Raw genomic sequence first — 12,143 nt, forward strand, 5'->3', positions numbered from 1 at the left:
GAGTTCAGATCCGTCTCCAGGTGTGGGTTGGGGCCATCTTACAGGGAGACTGCAAGAAAATTAATTGCTTAATGTATGTAAACGAGCTTTGAAGATGAAAAGTGCAAACACAGTGTCCCTAATAACATCTTCAACCCTTTTACGGAGGCCCCACGTCGCCGCTGAGCTCACCTTTAAGACGAGTCTTTGGGGAGTTGCTGGCAAACTCCCCAAGCCAATAAACAACATAAAATGGCTTTTCACTCCTTTTATGCAGCCAACCCCAGCTCTCCCCACCAATAAAAGGACCAGGGAGGATCAGAGAGGCCAGAGGATCCTAAGCAGCGCACCCGAAGCCCTCACTTACTCCCGTGGCACTCGGCCTCTGCTCAGACCCGCACCATGTCCTGCCGCTCCTACAGAATCAGCTCAGGATGTGGGGTCACCAGGACCTTCAGCTCCTGCTCGGCCGTGGCCCCCAAAACTGGCAACCGCTGCTGCATCAGCGCCGCCCCCTACCGAGGGGTGTCCTGCTACCGGGGGCTGACCGGCTTCGGCAGCCGCAGCCTCTCCAACCTGGGCTCCTGCGGGCCCCGCATGGCTGTGGGCGGCTTCCGCGCCGGCTCCTGCGGCCGCAGCTTCGGCTACCGCTCGGGCGGCGTGTGCGGGCCCAGCCCGCCCTGCATCACCACCGTGTCGGTCAACGAGAGCCTCCTGACGCCCCTCAACCTGGAGATCGACCCCAACGCGCAGTGCGTCAAGCACGAGGAGAAGGAGCAGATCAAGTGCCTCAACAACAGGTTCGCCGCCTTCATCGACAAGGTCAGTGAGGCCCAGGACGGTCCGGGGAAGGCCCCAGCCTGCGTGCGTCCCCTCGGGAAGGTCCTCGTGTGTTGGGGAGACAGCACGGAGCCGGGCTGGAGACAGCAGAGGGAGAGAAACGCAGGCCAACAGAGGCAGAGGATCGGTTTCCATCTTTTAACTCCAGCCCAGGGGCCCGGTGGGGGCCAGAAGCAGAGTCTGCAGCCTAGAGCGAGTGTGTGCGCGCGTGTGTGTGTGTGCGCGCGCTTCTGCAGACAAAGCAACCCAGAAACATCAGAGGCACCCCCGGAAACCTGGACGGGGTACTGGGTGCCGCAAGAGTGGGAGATAATGGGGAGAGCAAAAGGCACACAGCTCCCAGCCCGGCAGCTCGGGAAGTGGGCGGGCTTGGCCCGGAGCCACCGGCCTCCCCGTCTTTGCTCTGCCCCTCGGCAGCACGAGGCCTCGGCCGTGTGACCTGTCTGGATAACAGAACCAGCCTCGTATACGTGTCTGTGGGCATGGATGGCACACAGTAGGTGCTCAATGAGTGCTGGCTGTCAGCATGATTCTTCAAGGATAGAGGGCCAGGAGGTGTGACGGGAAACCGAGCACGCCGTGGACGGAGGGCTGGGAAGGCGGGAGGGGGCGGCCAGGCTGCGAGGAGCAAGCCCAGACATGCAGAGTGTGGGAACCCCCACGCCGTGAGGCCGCCTCCCAAGCCCCCCTGTGCCCTCCCCGCGTGCCCACGAGGCCTCACTCTGGCAGAGCAGATAGGACCGGCTCTGGGGTTGCAGTCAGGAGCTCCGGTTACCATGTCCCTTAGCAAGTTGGGTTCATCTTCGAAATGGCCCAACGGGGTCGGCAGTGCTATTGCCATTTTCCTATTATCAAATTGAAGCTGAGAGAGTTCAGATGAGCTGCTTAGACGCGGTGGGCAGGCGAAGGGGGCTCGGGGGACATCAGACCCCGACTCTCACTGACTATCTGTGTGACAAGGAGCTAGTCACCTCCGTCTCCCCATCTGTACTATGAGCAGAATAATACCCCCCTTCTACCTGGGGGCTTGGGAGAACTGAGTGTGATGGATACACGGGTAGAGAGAGATACACAGTTGACCCTTGAACAGCACGGGTAGGAGATGAACAAATCTACCTCCATGAGGATTTTTTTCCCGACAAATGCAGTACTGTGAATGTATTTTCTCTTCCTTATGAGTGTCCTAATAACAGATTTCCTCTAGCTCACGTTGTCGTACAAATGCAATATTTAATACACATAACATTCAAAATGTATGTTACTCGACTGCTTAAGGTCGTCAACGAGGCTTCCGGGCAACGGGGGGGGGTGGGTATTAGTAGTTCAGTTTTCGGGGAGTCAAAAGCCATACGCCAATTTTCAACTGCGCGGGGTGGGAGGCCGGGGGAGGCGTGGGTGCCCCTAAGCCCCGCATTGTTCAAGGGTCAGCTGTAGCTACAGATGGATGGATGTGGGCGGCTTAGCATGGGCCTCACACCACACAGGAACGTCTCAGGAAGCGTCCCCACCTGGATTAATAAATGAGGAGCTGCCGATTACAGGGGTCGCTACATGAGCTGAGCGCTTACCGCGTGTTAGGGATGTTCTAAGCATTTTCCATGTATTAACTTGTTCGACCTTTACGACTTCTAAGGGAGGCACTATTATCATCTCTGGTTCAGAAGCTTGCCCGCTTCAAGCAGCACAACTGGACTTGAACCAGACGGCGGGCCGGAGGCCCCGGGGCGCTTTCCCCCCACCGCCACCCCATTGCCTCCAGGGGCAGGGGCCGGGTGGGCCGGGTGGGCACGGAGAGTCTCAGACTCTCAGCCCCATGCTCGGCCCTCGGCCGGCCCTGGCCGTTCAGGAAGCACCAAGGGCAGAGAGGGCTCTGGGGGGAGCAGGGGGGTCAGGCTCCTCCCGGGCTCCCCCAACCCCAAGTCTCATTCTCCCGTCCCGACGCAGGTGCGCTTCCTGGAGCAGCAGAACAAGCTGCTGGAGACCAAGTGGCAGTTCTACCAGAACCAGCGCTGCTGCGAGAGCAACCTGGAGCCCCTGTTCAACGGCTATATTGAGACGCTGAGGCGGGAGGCCGAGTGCGTGGAGGCCGACGGCGGGAGGCTGGCCTCCGAGCTCAACCACGTCCAGGAGGTGCTGGAGGGCTACAAGAAGAAGTGAGTGCGGCCTGGCCGGGGGGCTCCAGGGAACGCAGGAAGGCCTCGCCCTCAACTTCTTGAAGCGGCTTAAGATTCCCGCCTGCCTATGAGCAGGGCTGCCTGGAACCCCCAAGGCTGTCGGGGGGCCAGAGCTCATGTTTCTTAGATTCTTTGGCCTCACTCTACCTTTTGGAGGCTCGTCGGGTCTTAGAGCTGCTTTCATGGGGACTGAGGAGAGGAAACGCAGCGGAGTTCTACAGCTTTCTGTGGGCCTACCCGGCTCAGCTCGCTTTATGCCGCTCGCTCTATGTTTTCACAGCCCAGGGACTGGCTCTCTCCGCATCCAGAATGCACAGAGGAGCTTAGATTTGGGGAACAGGGCGTGCATTCCCTGATCTCATCCCAGAGGCAGCAGGACTGGGGTGGCATAAGCCAGGCCGGGACAAGGGAGGGCTAGCCCCAGGAATAATGCACAAGCTAGATCATGGAGAGGACAAGACAACAATCGCACGGACTCTGTCTCTTTTGACCCCTGGGAGAGCTTGCCCAGAAGCTAGGAGGGTGTCTGAGCTCCGACCCCTTGGCTGCAACCCTTCCCTTCCTCCCAACCCAGGTATGAAGAGGAGGTGGCTCTGAGAGCCACGGCAGAGAATGAGTTCGTGGTTCTAAAGAAGGTGAGGGGGCTGGCCATGGGGCAGGAAGGGAGGGGACCCTTGGGGGCAACCTCCAGTGGGGGGAGCATGGTTACCACACTGACCTCAAGGCCTCCCACTCATACATGCCCCCCTTCCCTCCACCGCCAGGACGTGGACTGCGCCTACCTGCGGAAATCCGACCTGGAGGCCAACGTGGAGGCGCTGGTGGAGGAATCTAGCTTCCTGAAGCGCCTCTACGACGAGGTGAGGGGGCCCCTGCTGACCAGCCAGGGCAGGTAGACGGGAGGCCTGAGCACCTGAGAAAGAGAGGAGAGCGTGTGCCGGGAGTCCACGCCTGCCCCGTGTGCGTGATGAAAGCACGAGAGCACACGCACACACAGCTGTGATGGACACACGTATGAACGTGCCCGGGGAGAGCCCGGACTGCGGAGTGTGTGTGGTTGGGCTTCTCCGCGGCTGTGAGTGCCTCGGTGCGCTGCAGTGTGTGCGCCCGTGTGCCGGCCTGGGGCGGGTCCGTCTGCACGTGGATATGAAAGCGTCTATTTGAGGGTGGGGGTCAGGGCGAGTCTCTGGTTAATTAGTGAACCAATCACTCACCCAGTGTTCGAACCCCAGGTCCCCTGCTGGGTGACTTTGAGAAAAGCCAGCACGGGCTTCGGTTTTCCCATTTGTTAAGTCAGGGGCAGTCAGTCCGCAGCTCCTCCTGGGGCCCTTCCAGCTTTCTTGTCTGATGATGAGCCTGCGTGGGAATGAAGGCGGCAGGGGAGCCCGCGGAGCAGGAGTCATGCCACACGCATGACCACTCCAGGGAGCGGACACCGCCCCTAAGGGTGGAGCCCACAGCCCAGACCGGGCGCCAGACCCAAATATATTGGCTGTTGGCCCCCAGGAGCTCCAGGTCCTCCACGCCCACATCTCAGACACCTCGGTCATCGTCAAGATGGACAACAGCAGGGACCTGAACATGGACTGCGTCGTGGCCGAGATCAAGGCCCAGTATGACGACATCGCCAGCCGCAGCCGGGCTGAGGCCGAGTCCTGGTACCGCAGCAAGGTCGGGGCCCAGCCTCCCCCTGCCAGAGCCCCAGAAGGAGGGATGCTGAAAGGGCTTTGGGTTTTGTCCAGCTGGGATGGACGAGGGAAGGGCAGGCAGCCCTCGGGTTGGGGTGGCAGTTGTGCAAGGTGTGGGGCTCAGCGGGATGACCCGTCCTGAGCCTCAGGAGCCCCTGTGCCCCCGCTACACACACAGTGTGAGGAGATGAAGGCCACGGTGATCCGGCACGGGGAGACTCTGCGCCGCACCAAGGAGGAGATCAACGAGCTCAACCGCATGATCCAGAGGCTGACGGCCGAGATCGAGAACGCCAAGTGCCAGGTAGGGTACGAGGAGGGGCCTGCATGTCCAGCACGGGCAGACCGCAGTACCAGGAGGGCAAAAGCCTGGCCCCAGTCGGGCTTCACAGCATGCCCGTGAGGAAGCAGGGACCCAACCGAATCACTCGGCACCCACAGTGGGACGTACCACGTCACACGCATCCGCATCACCCTCCTTGGCCACCTTGAGGCCACCATCAAGGAGACATGGTGAAAGGCCATGGGCCTTCTCGCTCATGGGCAAGGTCTCATTAAGCACCCATCGTACATGGTTCACCTAGCTTCTCCCTGGACCTCTGGCCCCCTCTCCCTGGTGCAGCTCCACGCGCTCAGGCGAGCCCGGCCGTGCCTTCTCTCTCTCATCCCTGATCCCCCATCTCCCTCCCCGCAGCGGGCCAAGCTGGAGGCCGCCGTGGCCGAGGCGGAGCAGCAGGGCGAGGCGGCCCTCACCGACGCCCGCTGCAAGCTGGCCGAGCTGGAGGCCGCCCTGCAGAAGGCCAAGCAGGACATGGCCTGCCTGCTCAAGGAGTACCAGGAGGTGATGAACTCCAAACTGGGCCTGGACATCGAGATCGCCACCTACAGGCGGCTGCTGGAGGGCGAGGAGCACAGGTGGGGCTGAGGAGGCTCTGGTGGGATGGAGGAGGCCCTGGCCCCCCCCCCGGGGAGTGTGTTTCCCTGAGCCCAAGTGTGAGCTACATCTCTAACCACCGCTAGTACAGGTTAAGCTTCAATAATAGTCATAACTTATCGAATACTTACTATGTGTTTGGCCTGTGCCATGCGCTCAGCTCAGTCCTCACAATCCAATGAGGTAGAGACCACGTTTCACACCCAAAGGTGAGGGAGTAAGGCCCCGCGTGCAGTGACGTTCTCGTGGCCTCAGTTACTAAGCGCAAGAGGCGCAGCCTGTTTCCAAGCCACGTGCCCCCCAAACCCATTTTCTCCCAGTAGCTCCCTACGGGAGGCCGCCACATGGCCACCCCACGGGCTGGCACGGCGTGAGGACAGTGCGCTCCCTGCACGCGAGCTCCTGGATGGCGCTCCGGCCCTTTGCACACCCTCCTGCTGCTTTCTGGGGGCCTGACCACACTCCTCCAGGAGGCCCGGGGGACCTCAGATCGGCGGCAGCCGGCGGAGCTCAGCGTCGTGCCAGCTCTGCTCAGAACCGGAAGGCCTTGTCCCTGTGGTCAGAGAATGGTCAGAGAGAGACGGGGGTCCTGTAATGCAGACGTTGGGGCGCCCTCCCTGACTCGGGGGGCAGGGGGGGCATCTGTACATGGAACGGCCCTCCCTGTCCCTGAGCAACCACCTGGCTCGAGGATCCCCGCTCCGTGTGCAGCGCTAACTGAGTTTTCTTTCCCGCAGGCTGTGTGAAGGTGTGGGCTCCGTGAATGTCTGTAAGTACCTGCCCGATCACCTGCCCGCAGAAAAGCGGCTTTGCTGATGGGCAGAGCTGAACCTGGGATGCTTCTGGACGAGTGGGAGGGGTCTTTCCTCCTCCCAGAGCTCCTCACTGGGGAGCACCCAGGGGAGCACCTCCCCAGGTGGCGATGGGACCCGCAGGCCAGGGAAATGTCCCCTCTGGGTGGGGGGTCCTCACCCCCTTCCTGTCCCAGTCCCAAGAAGGACTGGGATGCTGGGGGCACCGGGCCCTGAGCTCCTAACCACTAAATCCCCCTCCGCTAGGCGGGAGCTCCCTGGGGCCCATCACAAGGCTGGCCACTCACCCCCGGTGTCCCCTCTCTTCCCCCGCAGGCGTCAGCAGCTCCCGCGGCGGAGTGGCCTGCGGAGGCCTCACGTACAGCAGCACCCCGGGGCGCCAGATTGCCTCGGGGCCCGCGGCCACGGGGGGCAGCATCACGGTGATGGCGCCTGACTCCTGCGCCCCCTGCCAGCCCCGCCAGGCCAGCTTCACCTGCAGCAGCAGCCGGTCCGTCCGCTTTGCCTAGAGCCCCCGGCCGCCCGCGGCCCCGGCCCCGGAGCGCGGAATGGCGTGTGAATGGAAATCGTGTGCTTGCTTCCGGAATCTTCCACATGTTCCTAGAGAGGGAAAGACCCTCGGCCGTGCTCCCGCACCTTCTCCTTCTAGGGAGTTGTTTCCTGGTTCTCCTCTGGGCTTCAGTTAGAGAGGCATTCCCAGTTTGTCCAACCTAACTCCAGTTTGACTCCAAAAGACCCGTGGCCGGTTTGCATCATTCTCCAAGCTCTCTGGGACACTACCAGTCACCCAGGGTGGCTGGACGTCGCAGGAGCTTGGCCTTCCCCCGAGACAGGGCGTGAGCCTAGTGCCGGCCTCGCATTCGCATAGGCTGAGAGGCTGAGAGCAAGCCCTCCCTCCCAGCAGCTCCTCCCCTGGCTGGCACGCGCAGGAAGCACTGGCCCTGGGTCCTCTGTTTGTCTCTCTGACCGATGCCTTCTTTGGGTTAACCTGTCCCAGCCCAACTCCTCGTGTGGCCTCCCAGTTGAGGGCCCATCATGGGGGGTGAGGGAATCCTTTTGACTTGGGACGGGTCTTGCTCTTCATTGTACCTTTATACATTTCAAAGAAAACTCCAAGGTTGCTCCAGATCTCCCCCTTCCCCTGCGGGTGCAGGAGGGGTGTGTCCAATGCAGAGCCGGTGGGATGGAGAAGGTTAGGCCACTTCTGAGTCTCCCTCTTGTTACGACTGTCTGTGGGTGCCTTGCCTTCTGGGTTGTCTCAGTCTCTGTTCCAATAAATGCTGCTTCGATGCAAGGATGCGTGGTCTTGTGGATGACAGTGTGGCCGCCCTCTCCAACACACAGATGCGCGGCCCCTCCCCAGCTCGGCAACCCTTTCCAGCCCCAGGTCATGTTTCCCGAACCCTCCAGTGATTGTGTCTCTTCTCATCCACTGATCCATAGCCTGATTCCAGCTCAGCCCTGCCCAGTCCAGTCGGGCCTGGACCTCAGCTCCAGCTTCCCCCAAGATCTTTTGTCCCAAGCCCCCACCCGCCCCAGGCAGCCAGAACCCACCGCAGATCCATGGCTCTCACCCCCTACTGGTTCAGATCAGTTCCCAGGTGTGCGCGCCCTGCTGATGCCAAGCACCCGCTCCCTCCATCTCCTCTTTCGCCACCTGCTCCTCAAACCCCTGCCAAGGGCTCCCTCCCCAGTGCTGCTCTTCCCAGATTCAGGCTCCACCCCATGGAGCCAATCCCACCCTCTAAGCCACCCACCACCATCCCACACAGACACACAGACATCCCAAGGCTCTCCTCCCGTTGGCCTCTACCCTGCTCTCTCTGCTCTCCCTCCCTTCCCTCCCTCCCATGTGCACAATCCCCCCACCCCTGCCCCACACAGTCTCCAACCCTCAGGATCTCTGGTTCTGACTTGTGGCTCAGGGCCGGGGATGTCACCGGGCATCCGGAGCCCGGATCAAGCCGGAAGTTCCTTGAGGAAGTTCCAGGAGGTATCTGCTTCTGGCTCTGACTGCCCCCACCTCCCAGGATGGGGCTCCAGGACTCGTCAGGTCTGGGATGGTTGGATGGCCTCAGGCAGCTGGCAGAGCATGAGAAGACATCAGCCCTGTTGGACTCCCCTCCATTTCTCCATTTGGAGAACAGACGGGCTGTCCCCATTCTGGGTGGATGTCCACCTGCCAGCCCGCTCGGCAGCCTTTCCCTGGGAGGAGAAGTTACGACTCTGTTCTGATGATTCCTCATTTCAGCCCCCAAAGGGCAGGAGCTCCCTTGAGGGGGCTGCTGGCCTCTCCTGAGAGCTCTGGTGCTGCTGTTTGAGGTTTGCCGGCTGCCACTGGGCAGGCCTGTTCTAAGCTCCCCGCTGGCCTCTCTCCTTTTGCCCGCCTCTCTGGTCCTCAAGGGCATGGTCCTCTGGTCCTCACTCACTCATCCACAGGGAAGGTAATAAGTCAGGGGCTGAAAATCAAAACCTGAGCATGAACCCTGAGGTGTCTCAGTGAGCCGTCGGGCAGGAAGTGGCCTTCAAGCTTTTTGCATCAGCCTGAGGGTCTGTGAGCCGAGCCTTCCCCAGCCCTGCTACCTCCTGCGGGTCTGGGCTGCTGGGGTGAGTCTGTGCTGGGGGAACACACTTGGATGTTCCCATGGATCTGGGCCAAGCATTCCTAGGATGCCAACTCTGGTACCCCCGAAATAGGACAGTGTGCATTAAAAAGTCAGAAGGCCACAAACCGGGAGATAATAATAAGCTTTTTAATGAGTTTTCATTCTTTGTGTGCAAAGACCCGTCAAGCTACTCAGCCGGGCAGAGGTGCCATTGCCTTATAAGGAAGAAGCCTGCCCTCCCCAGCCCTCCTTCTGGCCAACAGCAAAAATGCGGAGCAAGCTTTTCCAGTTCAAAGGCTTCTGGGGCTCCCACGGCCCTCTCCTGATATACACAAAGCAAATGATTAATCCAAGGGCAACTAAGGATTAAAGTCTTATTAGAAAAAAATTTTAAGGAGAAGTGACATGGTCTGAAATCAAGAGATCAGGTAAATTCTAGAGCAAAGTGGCCCATGTGGGTGATCCCCAAGTGCTTTCCTGGGCTCCCTTTCCCTTGAAACTCCACAAACCCAATAAGACCTTCTTCAGAGAAAATCAGACTTGCTGCTTGTGTTCTAGCCTTATTCAAATATTCAATGTTCCCCAAAATACAAGGATCTCCAAGGGATGAGGGAAGTATGGCTTATAGTCTTTTCAAAACAATCAAGTCAGCTTAGGCCTTGGTATTTCTCTTTCCTCTCTAAGGCCACCAGCTTCCTCCACCAAGTCTCAGGTACCCTCCCCTTGGACCATCCTCACAGACACCCACCCCCTGGTCGGCTCCTTCAACCAGCCCAGCGTCTCCAACTTCCCTACTTCAATCTTTGGGATCCCGGGAAACACAGACTGGTGCCATCGGTCACTCGAACCAAGCATAGTGAGCAATGGAAATTAACCACACGGTCAAGGAAATGACAAAGCATATGGCTCCTTGGAATGGACGAGACACTGGAAATGGCTATCCGGGAATCACCCCCTGTCCACATACGCAAGCCACGGCAGCTCTCTGGGAACGGGGATATAGAGCAGAGACTGTATGGAGTGGTTTGTTCATTGAAAATCAGAGCAGTGAGGACACACGAGCTTGGTTCTGCTTTTGCTTTGGGTGGGGGACTTGCACTGGGGAATGGCTGAGTTCGGAACTGCCTCACACCACTCTCCTGCCCCATCTGTGACCCTTACCAGACCTCCTGTGTGCCCCTTGGAAATCCCTGCCCACTTCCGCTTTGCTTAAAAATGGAGAGTTCTCCAAAGCGCCCACTCCTATTCTCTTGGTGCTATAGGGCAGAGATGGATAGCCAGGGAATGAGTAGGGTGGAGGCAGCCCTCAGAAAATGAGCTTTTGTTTTTGTTTTTGTTTTTGTTTTTTTGGAGAGAGAGAGAGAGAGAAAGAGCAAATGGTGGGGGCAGACGGAGAGGGAAAGAGAGAATCCCAGGCAGGCTCCACGCTCAGCACAGAACCCAACACAGGGCTCAATCTCATGACGCCGAGATCATGACCTGAGCCAAAATCAAAAGTCAGATGCTTACCCAACTAAGCCACCCAGGTGCTCCGAGAATGGGCTTTTGCCTTAAAAATAAGGAAAACATCAGAGACACAAAAACGTGTATATACACCCCCCCAGCCCCATGAGAAAGGAAAGGCAGAGGGCCCCCTCCCCATTCCATCCCCTGTTCTGTCCCAGGGCAGCAGGGGCCCCGTGAGACTCCTCTTCATCCTCAGAGCAGATCCGGTGGCCCTTTGAAGCTGATTTTACCTCCACCCAAACTTGGTGGCATCTAGACCATGGTGTGCCCAGCATGCAGCCCCTATAGGACCCTCTAAGGCCAGGAGGCAGAGACCAGGAGAGTAATATTCTAAGAAAGATCTTGGGGCTGCTGGGTGGCTCAGCGGTTGAGCGTCTGCCTCTGGCTCAGGGCGTGATCCTGGAGTCCTGGGATCGAGTCCCACGTCAGGCTCTCTGTATGATGCCTGCTTCTCCCTCTGCCTGTGTCTCTGCCTCTCTCTCTCTGTCTCTCATGAATAAATAAATAAAATTTAAAAAAAAAGAAAGGAAGGAAGGAAGGAAGGAAGGAAGGAAGGAAGGAAGGAAGGAAGGAAGGAAGGAAGGAAGGAAGGAAGATCTTGGTCCTCCCAGGCCCCAGGGAACAATGTGCCCCCTGAAGACACATTCTGAAAGCCTCAGAAGGACTGCATTGCCCAGACAACTGTCCAAAGCTTTTTCTATGTCTTGAGATCAAGTATGTATTCTTATGGCAAGATATTCTTTACCCAGTAGGGCTGGTTTTGAATCTTTCTTCTTAAATCCCAAATAAAATAAAATGGAAGAAGAGGAGCTCTTCCCATAACTCAAATGAAACAAACCTATCCATCAGAAAGCTCTCTCTGCACCTCAGCAGGAGGACACCCCTTGCATCAGAGGGGGCTCCAAACAGACTTCCCCAGGTGGGACTTCTCGGGGACCGTCAGTTCAGGAACGTCCAGGCCGCCAGGGAAAATGTCCTCCAACCAGAAGTCTGGGTTTTACTTCTGGGTTCCCACATAACTGGCCTGTACTACCCGCCCCATAAGAAGATCTGTCCAAGATTCTTGGAGAGCAGAGACTATGGGAGCTGTTTCTACGAGCGTTCCAGGAAGTTCCTTTGTGCCATCTTGCGTGTTTTGCTCCCCAAGTGTCTGACCAGCAAGCGGCATCCGTTAGAACGCCTCCTCCAGGAGCATTCTGACGAGCCAGGATGTCCCAGCCAAAGGAACAGTTGGCCTCAGACAGAGGCTGGACTAGCTGCGTGATGTCAGAGAAGTTACTTAACCTCTTCGGGTCTGGACTTCCTAATCTATAAAGTGAAGATAAAATGCTGCTGCTGCTGCTGCTGCTCTGAGCCATGAATGAAATTCAGATATGATGTGCCAGATACTTAGCAGGCGCTTGTGGATACAGGCTCCTGTGTCCTCCCCTCTTCCACCTTCACCTCCACCCCATCCAGGTGGCTCGGGCAAAGTCAAAGGAGAAATGCGAGGAGGTGAACCTGATCCTGTGAGAGTCACAGAGGAAGTCAGCTCCACCGTCAGAATTACCTGACCCTCCCACTACCCCCTGCCCACAGAATCCAACGGTTCTCGGCTTTCGTTC

The 12,143-nt window shown here is 58.5% G+C and overlaps 1 protein-coding gene across 2 annotated transcripts; it reads left to right on the top strand.

Annotated features, from left to right (window-relative positions):
* The first annotated feature begins 381 nt into the window (after positions 1–381).
* Positions 382–7,721, top strand: LOC140616787 (keratin, type II cuticular Hb5). 2 transcript variants are annotated; one of them, XM_072797539.1, is made up of 9 exons: positions 382–801; positions 2,764–2,972; positions 3,568–3,628; positions 3,758–3,853; positions 4,500–4,664; positions 4,860–4,985; positions 5,376–5,596; positions 6,353–6,388; positions 6,750–7,721. In XM_072797539.1, the coding sequence occupies exons 1-9, from the start codon at positions 382–384 to the stop codon at positions 6,934–6,936; spliced, it is 1,521 nt and encodes a 506-aa protein (XP_072653640.1). In that variant the 3' UTR covers positions 6,937–7,721. The 2 variants fall into 2 exon arrangements, with proteins under 2 accessions (XP_072653640.1, XP_072653639.1); XM_072797538.1 differs by having other exon boundaries at positions 6,353–6,384; positions 6,743–7,721.
* Positions 7,722–12,143: the final 4,422 nt, after the last annotated feature.

Source organism: Canis lupus, chromosome 25, assembly GCF_048164855.1.
Source record: "Canis lupus baileyi chromosome 25, mCanLup2.hap1, whole genome shotgun sequence".
Lineage (NCBI taxonomy): Eukaryota > Metazoa > Chordata > Mammalia > Carnivora > Canidae > Canis > Canis lupus.

What these genes read in the sequence shown, in the direction of transcription:
- LOC140616787 (XM_072797538.1), top strand. Translation starts at nt 382, where the DNA reads ATGTCCTGCCGCTCCTACAGAATCAGCTCAGGATGTGGGGTCACCAGG. An exon ending in CTGGAGGGCTACAAGAAGAA is followed by an intron (nt 2,973 to 3,567) that starts GTGAGTGCGGCC and finishes CTCCCAACCCAG; the next exon opens with GTATGAAGAGGAGGTGGCTC. An exon ending in CTGGAGGGCGAGGAGCACAG is followed by an intron (nt 5,597 to 6,352) that starts GTGGGGCTGAGG and finishes TCTTTCCCGCAG; the next exon opens with GCTGTGTGAAGGTGTGGGCT.